Below are 16,332 nucleotides of genomic sequence, written 5' to 3' on the forward strand. Positions count from 1 at the left end.
GTAAGATTTAAAAAATGTTGACAGTGCAAGTTTGTGCTGTTCTTTCTATATCAGCATTGACATTGTTTACTGAGAAAAAGTATGGCTAATGTTAGGCAGTTTGAAAAGTAGAAATTTTGGTGTGTAAATTTTGACCAGTTAATTTAAACTGTTCACTTTGGATCATCTCCTATATTTATATTTACTATTATATTTATGTTTACTGTATTTATTATAAACTCCTATAGACTAGAGCTTATAATAGTGTCAGTACAGTCATTATTATATTAAGGCCCCTAGAATCTTTCAGACTGTCTTTTTTTCTTATTCACTTATAATTGGTTGTCTTTCTCCTGCATTGTAAGGGCTCCATGCTAATCTTTGGAAATTTGCTCTTTCTAATCCTGTCCTGATGTTCCTGAGTGGTATTTTGAGATTAATCAGGCCTAGATGAATTGGGGTCAACTGGAGGTGAAGGGCATACCCTGGTTCTAGAAGGTATGAGTCTACCCAAAATAACTGGGAGCATAAATGGGCTGCGAACTCTACCCCCATCTCTCTCTTTTTTTGTGTGTGAGATGGAGTTTTGCTCTTGTCACCCAGGCTGGAGTGCAACGATCTCTGCTCACTGAAACCTCCGCCTCCTGGGTTCAAGCAATTCTCCAGCCTCAGGCTCCCGAGTAGCTGGGATTACAGGTGCCCACCACCACGACCGGCTAATTTTTGTATTTTTAGTAGAGGCAGGGTTTCACCATGTTGGCCAGGCCTCTACCCCTATCTCTTTTAGGACCTTGCCAGAAAGTCCTGAAACTTTGGGGCAGACTTACCTGTAGCTTGGATGCTACATAAAAGCATACATAGGCTGATCAACTTTTTAAAGAGACAGTACAAAGCCACATCAAACTATGTATCAGAGAAAAAATACCCCATAATAATTAAGCCTATAACATATAACTATATGCATATATTATTATTTTCATATAACATGAAAAATAAATGTTTATTTGAATTATGTATTTTCAGTAAATAGTAGTTTACAATGAGAAACAGAAAGTCCTATAATATAGCATTTAACTCTTTAAAAATCCTTTACTGGGCATTTAAATTTTTATTTTTATTTTTATTTAAATTTCTATTTTTATTTAAAATTTTCAGCCTATATTATTATATATCCTGAAGGTACATAAATGTAAGACTTTAAAAGAAAGAACATAAATTAGCTAATTGCTTGAACTTGGGAGTTGGAGGTTGCAGTAAGCCAAGGGCATGCCACTGCACTCCAGACTAGGTGACAGAGCGAGACTCTGATTTAATAATAATAATAATAATAATGATACAGTCATTTAGCCGCCTTATCTGTGATATCTGGGTCATGCTGGTGTTTGTATTATAATTGTTCTAATTTTTGTAATCCAAGTTCTTAGAAAACACAGTTACAATATTCTCAATTTGAAAAATTATACCTGTGCTATCTTGATACAACAGTTATTCTGTACTATAAATCAAAGAGGGACTGTTAACACTCATGCTTTCGATACCTTTAAATTGCACATTTAAGTTACATTAGTCAGAGTGAACACACAGATTGTGGTTGCCAACATCAGCAGTAATGGGAAAAAAAAGAAAAAAAAGCAGCAATAGCAACTGTAGAAGATGGATAGCTGGTGTGTTAGTCATTTGACACTAAAACAGTGTTGCTTTTAGTCCCTATTTTTTTCATCTTTTATATTTCATTTTATATTAATATTTTATATTTTGTTCTTTTCCCTGCAACCTTCCACAGTAGTTGCCAACCAGAAATTTTTCTATCCCAGTGACAGATTCACTAGTGCGTAAGACTTTCAGTACTACAACTAGGATACGTTCTAGGCAAACCTGTATGATTGATATCCTAGGCCGACCACTCTAAGTCTAGATGGAAGTCCAGATGGCAGCACATGAGCCTGCAGTCAGAGAAAACCTTCTAAGCCAACTAGTTTCCTTTAGCCAGTTGCCATGGGCTCTTCTTTCATGTCTTCCATTCTGGGGCTTACAGGTCTACCCTGAAAGACCTGAGCTGATATGCTAGTTGGCTGTATGTTTTGTCTCCATGTAGTCCCTTCGGAGGCCCTGTACCCAGTCAGGGGGGCCTTGGGCTTTCCCCAGTAAAGCCTGGACTCAATGTGGGAGAAACACTTGTGATCCTGAATGCATTTTAGGACATAAAGAGTTTGGGTTGCAAAGGTCATCTAAATGAGTCCAGGTTCATTTCATTATCCCCATTCTGCTTTTTAATATCACTGATTTGTGTTACCATAATATGACCCAGAAAAAGTGTCAAATTATGGATTAGATTGCCTTAATTATAAGCCAAAAACATTGTTGACTTTTGTTACTATTTCATGAATATTTTCAAGGAACTTATAATCTGTTTTATAGCATTATGCATATAATCATATAGACATGAGTACATAATTGAATATGTATGTGCTTGTATGTATGACTATCTGCTTTTTGCATACGCTGGAGTCTAAATTCACACATATTTTTGCCTAATTGTCTACTTAGTATATAAAATTATAAAGAGTATATTTTAATCTAACTTTATGATTTTTCTTTCCATAGTTTTTCATTTTATCCTAACCCTCAGAGGTGACCATTAATAATACTATATACATACCTGATTTTCAGAGGTTATTATTAACCCTTTTAATCTTTGACAAGCTCATAGACCAGAAAAAAATATATTCTACTTACATTTCTTTAATGTTATGGGGCTTCCCAGTTACTTGATGGTGATAGGAAATTTATAATTTTTCTGTGAATTACTATTTCATCACTTTTGTCTCTCTATTCTATGCATTTATACGCATGCAAACACACACACACAAGTGTTGTACAATACTCATAAAATTTACCATCTGAATGCTTTTTAAGTGTTTAATTGCATGACATTAAGTCCATTGTTGTGCAACATCATCCCTCTGCAGAGCTCTTTCCATGTTGCAAAGCCAAAACTGTAAATCAATTAAACAATAAGCTCTCATTCCTCCTCTTCCCAGGCCCTGCAAACTATTATTCTACTTTCTGTCTCTGAATTTGACAACTTCAATAACTCATATAAATGGAATGAATCATGCCATATTTGTCTTTTTTGAAAAAGCCTGGCTTTTTTCACTAAGCCTGATGTCCTTAAGGTTCATACATATTGTAGTGTGTATCAGAATTTCATTTCTTTTAAAGGGTGAATAACATTTTATTGTATGTATATGCCACATTTTGTTTAGCCATTCATCTGTCAATGGATACTTGGGTTTCTTCCACGTTTGGGCTATTGTGTATAATGTTTCTGTGACTATAGGCTTACAAATATCTCAAGACCCTGTTTTCAATTATTTTGTGTATACATTCAGAAGTGAACTTGCTGTATCATATGGTGATTATATTTCTAAGTATTCTGAGGAATCACCATACTATTTTCCAGCAGCGACATTGTTTTACATTCCCACTAGCAGTGCACAAGTTATTTTCTGTTTCAATTTCTCCACATCCTTGTCAATACTTGTTATTTTCTGTTTTTGTTTTTTTTTTTTTTTTTTTCTGATAGTAGCCATCCTGATGGGTGTGAAGTGGTATCTTTTTGTGTCTTTCATCCCTATATAGGTATAATAGGATCTTATAGATCAGAAATTTATCATTTTTAAAAAGGGTATAGTTTTGTTAAAAATTGGTTATTGGGAGATATTTTCTGTTATTGTATTTCAACATTACTTGTTACATGTAGAAAATCTACTGATATTTGTGCATAAGTTTAATCAATGGATTATCACTGTATCGAGAAGTCTATTTGTTTATTTTATTGGGGATTAACATTTTTGAAATGATGTAAACTGCAATTAATAGTAATTTTGCCACATCTTTTCAATAACAGTTCTGTGAATGGAGAGAGAGATAGAAAGAGATAGAGAGAGAGAGAAAGAGAGAGAAACAGAAAGACAGAGGGAGGGAGGAAGGGAGCACATACATTCTGGTCTCTCCTCCACTTTTTGTGAAGACAACAATCCCATCAGGTTAGGACCCCACACTTATTACCTCATTTAAACCTAATTATTTCTCAAAGTCCTCATCTCCAAACATCATCATATTGGGGGTTGAGGCTTAAACATATGTATTTAGGGGGACACAATTCAGTCCATAAAATTCCACTCTGTGTTGCTCAAATTCATGTTCTTCTTACACGCAAAAAAAAATTCATCCCATCCCAAGAGTCCCAAAAGCCTTAAGCCATTCCAGCATCAATTTTAAGTACAAAGTCTCATCTGAATAGCATCTAAATCAGGAATGGGTAACATTTGAGATATGATTTATCTTGAGACAAAATTTCTCCCCAACTGTGAATGTGTAAAACCAGACAAATTATATGTTTCCAAAATACATTTTATTTTATTTATTTATTTATTTTGAGACAGAGTCTTGCTCTGTTGCCCAGGATGGAGTGCAGTGGTGCAATCTCGACTCACTGCAAGCTCTGCCTCCCGGGTTCACCCCATTCTCCTGCCTCAGCCTCCCGAGTAGCTGGGACCACAGGTGCCCACCACCACGCCTGGCTAATTTTTTGTATTTTTAGTAGAAATGGGGTTTCACCATGTTAGCCAGGATGGTCTTGATCTCCTGGCCTCCTGATCTGCCTGCCTTGGCCTCCCAAAGTGCTGGGATTACAGGCATGAGCCACCGCACCCGGTCCTGTTTCCAAAATATAATAGTGAAATAAACACAGGACAGACATTCCCATTCCAAAAGGGAGAAATTAGAGGGAAGGAAGAGGTGATGAGTTTCAAGCAATTCCAAAACCTAGCAGTGCAAGTTCCATTGTATCTTAGGCGTGAGAGTTGGCCGTACACTACACACCAGACACCTCAATTGCTTTATCTTTAATCTTCCATATGAACTGAGATGTAAATTGAAATCCTATCCAAATCCTATTTGGCTTAATGTTCTTCCCTCCAGGTCCACTGAGGTGGTGCATTACTTCCACAGTCCTAGGTGGCAGACCCACTCCCTTGGCTTGGTAGGCTCCCCTGTTCGTACTATCTTTACAATGTCCCACCCATAAGGCACTGGGCCAGGGCTACCTGGTCCACTGAAATTAAAAAGGAGGCCCCACCCTCTATAACCAAAGAGAATGCAGCCTTGATCCTTTGGTCTCTGGCACCCTGATAATCTTTGAGTCAATGGCGCAATTATTCTTTACTTTTCTTGAAAGATAAAGCATGCTCATAGCCAAATAGCCCTTTTGTCCCATTCTTTTCCCTTCATTTCCAACTGGCAATGTCTCTGCCTGTATAATTCCATCTATGCTGGTATTGTCTTAGATTTCTGATTTCTGCTGAGATGGCTGATTAAATACATTATTCACATTCATAATCTCTTTATCAAATGATTTTCTAGCCCCATCCTTCGTATTCTCTCCAGAACACATTTTCTGATTTTGAGAAATATGGATAGGCTGAGAATTTCTGGTTAACAATTATTTCAATTACTTCTTTAATCCATCTCTCCTCTCTTTCATTTTACCATAAGCAGTTAGGAGGACTCAGGCTATGTCTTGAACATTTTGCCTAGGGGTCACCTCAGCTGTTACCCAATGTCAGCTTGCAAACTCTATCTTTTACAAAACTTTAGAACACAATTTAGCCAAGTGTTTGCCATTTTTTTAAAAACAGGAATGGCTTTTCCTTCATTGTCCAATAACATGTTGCTTTACTTCTGTCTAAGACCTCACTAGAAGCACCTTTAATATTCGTATTTCTCCCAACATTCTGTTCATGATTATGTACGTATTCTCTAAGAAGAGGTAGGCGTTCTCTTTTCTCTCAGTGCTCTCACCAGAACCACCTTTAATATCTATATTTCTATCAACAGTCCTTTATTGCAATCTAGGCTTTTTGTAGTTTGCACTTTAAAATGATTCCAACCTCTACCCATTTCCCAGTCCCAAAGCCTCAGCTATAGTTTTAGGTATTTGTTAGAGCAGCACCTCATATCTTGGTACCAAAATCTGTATTAGTCAGGGTTCTCCAGAGAAACTGAATGAATAAGATATTAGTTCATCATATGGTGGAAGGTTGAGAATTCAAAATTCATCAATAAAACACTAGTAACATCCCACTTCATACTTTAGTTTAGTGTTTTTGTTTTTATTATATTCATTCTTTATATATGAAAGAAATGTTTAATGTTTGGAAATGATGTTGGTAATGATATCTTCTCCTTTTCATTGGGATAATAAAATCTCTGATGTAATTTAAAATTGCTATTTTTAATTCCAGAGAAAAGTTACATGGAGGAGGGAAGACATGCCCCTTTTCAAAAACAACGGTTTCAACTCATTTTCTACATTTCGCTACCTGTGCTTATTATTACTACCGCCATTTTAATAAAACGGAAAAAATTGAGAGAGCTATGCTATAGAGGGGAAACTGAAAGTGAGAGGTATGTATATACATATATATATAAAATGTACACACAAATATATGTAAAATATATGTACAGATATTTACTCTTATTACATTTAGAAAGACAAGAAAAATGTATTTGTGTTTCATCAGGAATAATCTCCAACTGTAGGTAAGGCAATATAAAGAGAGGCTCAGGGAGACATTTAAAAAATGGTTTGATGCCCTTTGTTATTTGTTTTGATATTTTTTCTCATCTTACAAATTACTAAAACCACACAATTTACCACTAGTATCATGGTAAGAGCAGACATGGCTGCCAGGGGAATTTTGGAGGTTTATTTAGCCTCTTAGTTCACCGACCCTGTCCATAGAGTCATATCACCTATGAGCTCCATTAGAATTACATTTCAAGGGAACTTCCAAAAACTAAATTTGTTAGATACAGATTCTCAGGCCAGTGATGAACATCTTGATTAGAACACCTCTCTCAATTAGAGATAATGTCTATAAACCTATTTTGACAATATTTGTTTTTCTAAATATAGATATTGCTGATTTGTAGAATCATTTCTTAATTAGAAACTACATGTGTAGTTAGTAATGTCAGGTTAAAGAGACAGGAGGCACCACCATGTGGGAAGAGAATTACACTTAGCTTCGGGAAACCTTGTTTTAAGTTATAAATCTTGCATGTAACCCTGTAATACAGTGAGTAAGAGATATAATCTTTATTTACTTAATATTATTCTCTATAACTCTACAGAATGGGAGATAATAATAGCTTTTCAATGTATCTAAACTTTTGAGTATATCAATTTAATGAGTGAAATCATCATGCTATCTGTAACCAGCTGCACAAAATTTTCAACTTCATATTGAGCCCCTTATTCATAATTTACAATATTTCATCACAGATATATTTACATCTAGTTTTACCCTCCAAGAACTGATGCAAAGATAAAACATGTTTATATTTTCTGAGAGAGGGAAAGAAATATATTAAGCTGTATATAAAACGTATTTAAAATTTGTGAGTGCTACTTTATGTTTTGGCTTATTGGAACTGAAAAATTAGGGATATCATAAAATAAGGGGACCTGCCTATATAAATGTGGGCTTACAAACATAAATTATTGATTAAATGTAGAATGAGAATGAGAAGACTCAATTACCAGACTGAGGTAACTGATGGCGTTTGTTCTAATATTGAAACAGTACCTGTTTAAGTTGTTAAAAGGAGATTTTCATTTATTTGAATCGCTGTTTCTTTGAAGAACAGTTTTCATTCAGGTATTTATTCAAGAATTACTATTTTCCTCACTTTAAAACAAAGTTTATCAATTTTATAGCTCTGTGTCAGAAGAAAGCAGCAGTAACAACAAGTCATCCCTCAGTGAAAGGTGAGTCTAGAACTGTGTGTTGAATCATTTTGCATTGTAAGTTTTGATCATTGCTTATGAGCACTTAAAAATGGTTAGTTTGAAACCAAACTTTTTTTATGTATTTGTTTAATTCTGTCTATAGGTTATTTTATAATAATAAATAATAAAACTTGGTTTTGTGATATCTCAGCCTCTCCTTCTTGACCTATAAAAGGAGAGATTTTTGTGCACTCACACTAACAATTACCATCTATGAGCATGTAAATCATGGGTTTGTTTTTTTCTTTAGCATTGGGTAGGAGCATTTGTGTTTTAGTGATATCTTACTGGCATATAAGAAAATAACTGATGCTCTAATCAGCAGTACCAACCTTGCTGGCATCAGGGACGGGTTTAGTGGAAGAAAATTTTCCCACAGGGCGGGGTGGAGGGGGATAGTTTCAGCTCACATCATCAATCATTAGTTAGATTCCCATAAGGAGTGTGCAGCCTAGACCTCTCACACGTGCAGTTCACAATTGAGTTCATGCTGCTATGAGAATCTAATGCCACTGCTGACCTGACAGGAGGTGGAGTTGAGGCAGGTTTGGGCCTCAGATTAGCTCCAGGTGAGCCCCAGTACTATGCTGATCTGGGAGGCTGCACGCTTCAGGTGTGACACAGCAGGGTACCAGCTGTGATGGCCACAGGAGTGCTCATATCTCCCCTTTCCCAATTCCAGGCAGCCCACTGCACAGACAGATTCCTTCTTCCTGAGGAAAAGAGAGAGAAGAGAGCAAGGGACTTTGCCTGTGAACATAGGAATTTCTCCCTATTTCCCTCCAAGGCCATCAGAGTTGTGTATTTAGGAGTCTGCAAGAGATACAGCATCTCTGGGCTTAGAGATCCCACTAGCACTGAAATGCCTGTAGAGGCAACAGACTTAAGTAACTTAATACTCAATCTTCTTTGAATTCTTGGAAAGTCCTTTGAAGAAGGGCAAGTAAAAACAAAGCCAGACTGTGAAGACTAGAATAAATACCTAGAGACAGTGATAGACTGCAATACAATAGTAGTAGGGGCCTTTTAACACCACACTTTCAGCAGTGGTCAGATCATCCATACAGAAAATCATCAATGAAATATTGGAATTAAACAACACTAGATCAAATGGCCCTAACTGACATTTACAGAATATTTTATGTAACTAGTGCAGAATATATGCTAATTTCATCAGCACATAGAACATCCTCCAGGACAGATCATATGTAAGGCCACAAAACAAGTTTTAACACATTGAAAGATGGAATAATATCAAGTATCATTTTGAAAAACAGTGGAATGAAATTAGAAATCAATGAAAAGAGGAACTTTGGAAACTCTACAAATACATGAAAATTAAATAATATGCTCTTGAAAGACCGGTGTGTCAATAAAGAAATTAAGAAGGAAATATTTTTAAAAATTGAAGGAAACAAAAATGGAAACATAACATACCAAAGTCTATGGAATGCAGCAAAACCAGTACTGAAAGGAAAGTTTATACCTATACATACTGACACCAAAAAAGTAGAAAGACTTCAGTTATGCAACCTCATGGTGCAACGCAAGAAAGCAAGCAAGGACAAACCAAACCACAAATTAGTAGAAGAAAATAAATAATAAAACCTAGAGCAGAAATAAATGAAATTGAGAATTAGAAAGGTCCATGAAACAAGAAGTTTGTTTTTGAAAAGATAAACACATCTTTTGCTACATTGACCAAGAAAAAGAAAAAAATGGATTGAATACTTAAATGTAAGATATGATTTATATGAGCACAAATCAGAGAAAAAGACATTGCAATTGACACTTCAGTAATTTAAAGACAGCATTCAAGTAGAGATATTATGAGCAAATGTGTGTCAATAATTTGGAAAACCTAGAAGAAATGGACAAATTCCTAGACACATACAGTCATAATGAATAATGACATAGTAGCTGCAATAAAAAGTTTCCCATCCAAGAACAGTTCAGGACTAGATAGCTTTAATATTGTATTCTACCAAATATTTAAAGAAGAACTAGTACCAATTTTACTCAAACTATTCCGAAACATTGAGAAGGAGGGAATATTCCCAATATCATTCTATAAGGCCAACATTTCCCTCAAAAACCATACAAAGACACAGCAATAACAACAAAAACCTACAGGCCAACATCCTGATGAACATGCAAAAATCCTCAACACAATACTAGCAAACTGAATTCAACAACGCATTAAAAAGATTATTTATCACGATCAAGTAGGATTCATCATAGGGATGCAAGGATGGTTCAGCAATGCAAATCAATAAATGTGATGTATCACATAAATAGAATCAAGGACAAAATCCATGTGGTCATTTCAATAGGCTGAAAAAGCATTTGGTAACACTCAACATAACTTCATAATAAAAACTCTTAATATAGTTTAGCAGGAACATATCTCAAAACAATAAAGGCCATGTATATCAAACTCATAGACAGCAGCATTCTAAATGGAGAAAAATTGAAAGCCTTTCCTTTATGATGTAGAACAACACAAGAATGCCCATTTTGCTTCTTTTATTTATCATAGTACTGGAAGTCCTAGTCAGAGCGATTAGACAAAAGAAAGATATCAAGGGTGTCCAAATTGGAAAGGCAGAAATCAAATTCTTATGTGCAGATGATATGATCTCATATTTAGAAAAATCTAAAGACTCCTCCAAGGGGAAAAAAACTGTTAGAGGTGATAAATATAATTGGTGACATCGGGGGATACAAAATCAAACAAAAATTAGTAGCATTTCTATATGCCAATAGTGAACAACCTACAAATAAAGAAAGTAATCCTATTTACAACAGCTATAAAAATACCTAGGAATAAATTTAATCATAAAAGTGAAAGATTGCTACAATGAAAATTGTAAAACACTTAACTAACTGGCAGTGGTGGCTCACGCCTGTAATCCCAGCACTTTGGGGGGCCAAGGTGGGTGGACTGTCTGAGCTCAGAAGTTCGAAACTACCCTGGGCAACATGGAGAAACCTTGTCTCTACTAAAATACCAAAAAAAAAAAAAAAAAAAAAAAAGCCATGCATGGTGATGCAAGCATGTAATCCCAGCTACTTGGGAGGCCAAGGCAGGAGAATCACTTGAGTGTGGGAAGCAGAGGTTGCAGTGGGCCAAGATCATGCCACCACACTCCAGCTTGGGTGACAGAGTAAGACTCCATCTCAAAAATAAATAAAAATAAAAACAAAAATAAAACACTTATCAAAGAAATTAGAGAGGACACAAAAAAGTGGAAATATATCCCAAGCCCATGGATTAGAAGAATTAATACTGTTTAAATGTCCATAAAACCCAAAGCAATCTGGAGATTCAATGCAATCCCTATCAAAATACCAATGACATTCTTCACAGAAATAGAACAATAATCCAAAAATTCGTATGGAACCACAAAAGATAGTCTCTTTAACAAATAGTGTTGGGAATATTTTATATCCTCATGCTAAAGATTGAAATTGGGCCATTATCTTATACACAAAGGCCAACACAAAATGGATTGAAGACTTAAATGTAAGATATGAATTATAAAACTCTTAGAAGAAAACAGAAAAATCTTCATGACATTGGTCTTGGCAATTATTTCATGGATATGACATGAAAAGCACAGACAACCAATGAAAAAAAGACATATGGGGCAACATTAAACTCAAAAGCTTCTTCATAGCAAAGGAAATGCTGAAAATCCAATGGAATGGGAGAAAATATTTGCAAACCATTTATCAGTTAAGGGGTTAATTCCCAAAATATATTAAGAACTCTTTCAACTCGATAGCAAGAAACTAATAACCTGATTAAAAGTTAGTTTAAGACTTGAATAGACATTTTGCCAAATAACATATATGACTCTTACAACTCTATAGCAAAATATCTAATAATTTAAAAAATGGGCTAAAGGCTTCAGTAGACATTTCTCCAAAGAAGACATACAAGTGGCCAATAAGCATATGAAAAGATGCTCAATTTCATTAACTGTCAAATGTATGCTAATCAAAACCACAATGAGATTCACCTCACACCTGTTAGGATGGATCTTAAAAAAAAAAATCAACAATAGTGAAATGTTGAGGAGGATGTGGAGAAATTAGAATCTTTGTGTATACTGTTGGTGGGAATGCAAAATGTTGAAACCATTATGGAAAATGACATGGAGGGTTATCAAAAATAAAAAATACAATTACCATATAATCCAGCAATTCTACTTCTTGAAATTTATGGAAAAGAGTTGAAATCAGGAAACCAAAGAGATAGTAGCATTCCAATGTTCATTGAAGACTATTCACAACTCTCAAGTGTGGCTACAACCTAAATGTCTGTCGATGAATAAGTGGATAAAAATAAATGTGGCATCTCTCTCCTCCTCTCTCTCTCTCTCTTTCTGTCTGTCTCTGTGTGTGTGTGTATGTATCTAATGGAATATTATTCAGCCTTAAAAAGGAGATCCTGTAATATGTAAAACATGGATGAACCTTGAGGACAAATACTGAAATAATTCCACTTATTTGAGATATCTAAAAAGTCAAACTCACAAAATTAGAGCAGAATGCTGGTTTCCAGGGACTAGGGGGTGGAGCAAATGGGTAGTTGCATGTCAGTGGGCTAAAGTCTCAAATATGCATGATGAAAATATTCTAGAGATCTCATGAAAAACATTGTCCCTAAAATTAACAAATCCATATTGTACGCTTAAAAATGTGGTAAGATGGTCGATATCATGCTGTGTTCTTACCATATATAGCACAACTTTTTAAAAATAAAAACTTTTGCGATTCAAAAGATACCCTTAAGAAGGGAAAAAGGAACCGTGAATGTGGAAAAAATCTTTGTAATACATATTTCAAATGAAAGATTCACTTTCAGAATATATACTGAACTCCTACAAATTGATAAAAAATAGATGAGAATATAATGACCAAAATATTTGAAGAAACACTTCACAAAAGATGATATCAAAGGGGCACAGAATATGAAAATGTGCTTAATGCCATTACTCTAACTAAGATATGAATTAAATTAAAATGATATTTTCCTAAACTACAACAGTTTCTAAAATTAAAAAAATGGACATCATCAAGGATAGGCAAGGATATCAAGCTACTAAAACTCTCACGTGGTGCTGGTGTGAGGGTATTCTGGTACGGCATACTTTTCACTACTGTTCAGGAGTTTAGCATCTTCTAAACCTGAATATTTATGTAATCTAGTACAGCAGTCTGTGTTCATTCAGGGAATAGAAACAACACAGTGATTTAAGTAGGGGATGCAAGTATAAAGATGAATTTACCTATAATAGAAGAGTAACTATAAGATATTGGGAAAACATCCTCTTTATGAGACCCTAGTGGAGAGTACATAAGGAAGAACTAACTTAGAAGTGGGTATCCTTCCCATGCCTGAGGTGGAAAAGATATAGTTGCCTCAGTGGAAAAGATGTAGTTGCAACCTACTGAATGGCAGGGGAAGTTTATTCATTTTCTTGAGTCAGATCTGGTCATCAGTTGTGTGGCATGCAGAAGGAAACCATCTAGACCACAGAAAACCATAGTTGAGCTGCAGCTGGTGGCCAAGTATGACGGTATGTAGTGGAAGTGGGGGTGTCAGCTCAGTAAGAGGACTGAACCTCAATAATCAGATGTGAAATTCAAATTACAAACACAGTATGATACTACTAAATACATGCTAGATGCCTATCATTATAACAACTTACAATGTCAATTAGTGAGAATATGGAGCAACTGGAGCTTTTATATCCCTTGTAGGGAATGTAAATTTGCAAAATCAATTTGGAAAACTGGTAAAATCTATTAAGGCTTTGCTAATGCCTATTTTATAACCCAGAAGATTCCACTCATTGGTGTGTACCATTAGTAATGTGCACATGTGTGGATCAAGACACATGCACAAGAATGTTCATGGCAAAACTGGTTGACGAAAACACTGGAAACAACCTGACTTTACATCTTATTGCCTTCTTTCCCAATATCAGTAATATATGTATATGTGGTTCTCTGTTTATTTAACATAAACTCAGTCAAAAGGTTTTTGGAGACATGGCCAAGGAGAATCAGGAAAAAGATTCTGAAATTCATATGAAAGAAGAATATGTGGTATCCAGGTATATATAAAACTTTAGTATTAAATAACATGAATTAAAATATAAATCTGTTTGTTTGTTGATTGATTGATTGATTGCTTGATTTTTTAAGAGAGGGAGTTTCTCTTCATCACCCAAGCTGGAGTGCAGTGGCATGATCATAATTCACTGCAGCCTCAACCTCTGGGGCTCAAGTGGACCTCCCATCTCAACCTTCTAAGTAGATGAGACTACAGGCACACATCATCACTCCTGGGGAATTATTTTTTGTCGACATGAGGGTATCCTTGTGTTGCCCAGGCTGGTCTCAAACTCTTCAGCTCAAGTGATCCTCTTGTCTTGGGCTCACAAAATGTTGGCATTACAAGCATGAGTCACCCATGCCTGACCTGCTTATTTTTTTAAAGTATATTTTCTGATTAAAATATCTAAGAAATTTTGGTAGATACATGAATTAAGACAAATATTTTCATAATTACAATAACTAAATAAAATCTCCATCAACAATTGATATGTACATCTTCTCAAATATTTTTCTAAGCAAAATATTAAAAATACTTCTTTTACTTTGAGAATATTGTGGACAAATTTTTATGTATTAAAATGCAGTCATATCATTTTGTGGGATGTAGTATTCAAATTAAAAATAAAAAATCATTTATTTTACATTAGAAAGAGCAAATGAAAGTCACAAGTGAACACTCTGATAGTTGATTTCTCAGCAAGGCAAAGTTTACTTCTGCAGAAGGGTGCTGTTCATTAGTTTGGTCACCATGAGAGCACACCGAACAAAGGAAAGCAGCAGCTTTATCCCTAATGCATTGGGTTCCTACTGCTATGTCCAGTCTCCATTGGCTAGAGTTGGACCACAGAATCTAAGCTGAACCCGATTGGCTAACTTGAGAAGTGCAGGGATGTGGTTACACTGGCAGAAAACAGTTTTGGCGGGGTGGGGGGAGCAGGGGTAGAGGGAGCGTTGTGATGGGAGCGTTGTAAATCACAGAGTGAGTAACAGATGTGGAATGTGGGCTCTATAGATAAAGACTGTGAGGAAGTTTGTTTCCCAGGGCAAGGGAACACAGAGAGTAAGGGAGTCTTGCCTTGAAAGCAGGAAACAAAAGACTAGGAAACTTAAACAAGTTAACCCTTTGAAGAAGAATGTCTTACTGTATTTAACATCTTAAAAATCTGAAATTATGAATGTTTGTGCTACTTCCAGTTTTTAGTTATTACAAATGCCCTGTAATAAGCATTCTGGTATGGATATATATCTGTGAGCAATTGTCCAGTTATTGCCTGAGATAAATCCCCAGAAGATACCAAGAATAAATATAGTGTAATATGAAGACTTTTGTTGTTTTAAAATATCTATTACTAAATTATCAGTCCATTTGTATCCAGTTGTAACTTTCATAATTTATTTATTTATTAGCTAGTTTGGATATGTGAGTGATATACTTTCTGAGCCCTAGCATATCTTAAATTCTACTTCTTTTATTATACTACCTTATTGAATTTTCTTTGTAATTTTCCACTATGTCATTTAGTAATGAGCTATTTCTATAAGGAATATAGAAATAGAAGTAGAAAATACAAAATTTGAGCATATGGAATTAGAGGCATTTTGAGACTACCTTTAGTATGAAGGAAGCTTAGCATGTTTTACCTTTAAAAAATCCCTTCATTAATCTTTCTGTTACGTAAATTGAGATTTTAGACCTAGCCTACTGTTAATAAATTTCTGCTTTTAAATATTGTTTATTTTGGTTCTAAAATATTTTGTCTTTTTCAGTTTTATACTTAAGTTTATAACAAACATTTTGAATTCATTTTATATTTAACTGGTTTCATTTTTTGAAGTTCTAAAGAATGATTTTAACTTTTAATGGTGTTAAAAGCCTTTTTCTAGCCAGAGAACTTGGAATGCTCGAATCTTGACTTTGCCATAACTTTCTTCTTTTATTCAATAAATAATGTGTGTATGTGAGTGTGTGACTCATTCTTCTTCTTATTATAGTAGTAATGTATAAAAAACACTGATTAAAAATATATATGAGAGTAAAAGAATGAAACGGTAATCTTCATTAGCCCCAGCACCAGGGATGATCATTCTTAAAAAATTTCATTATATAGATATATACACCAATGTGCATGCATGCATGTGTGTGTATATGTACATGTTGGTGTTATCTAATAAAAAGGTACTTAGAATTACCATCTTTTAATTTTAAAATAAAATCATTGCATATGTTTAGAATGGAGTTTTCAAGGCACTTTATTTATTGACCTAAATAGTTACCAAACATGGATTAAAAAAAATAGTGTACTTTCACAAGTCACTTCTATTATAAAACTGAGAGTATTGTCAGTTGAGGTAACAGGTAATAT

General features: G+C 34.9%; 1 protein-coding gene across 1 annotated transcript in view; it reads left to right on the forward strand.

Moving 5' to 3' along the window:
- The window catches only part of LOC111544109 (disintegrin and metalloproteinase domain-containing protein 5), a 124,734-nt gene that overhangs the window by 99,452 nt on the left and 8,950 nt on the right, over positions 1-16,332 (forward strand). Inside the window, exons 18-19 of the mRNA XM_023214502.2 lie at positions 6,288-6,450; positions 7,766-7,816. Coding sequence (XP_023070270.1) covers positions 6,288-6,450; positions 7,766-7,816 — 214 coding nt within the window. The remainder of the gene's footprint in view (positions 1-6,287; positions 6,451-7,765; positions 7,817-16,332) is intronic.

The sequence above is a fragment of the Piliocolobus tephrosceles genome, chromosome 7, assembly GCF_002776525.5.
Source record: "Piliocolobus tephrosceles isolate RC106 chromosome 7, ASM277652v3, whole genome shotgun sequence".
NCBI classification, from domain to species: Eukaryota; Metazoa; Chordata; class Mammalia; order Primates; family Cercopithecidae; genus Piliocolobus; species Piliocolobus tephrosceles.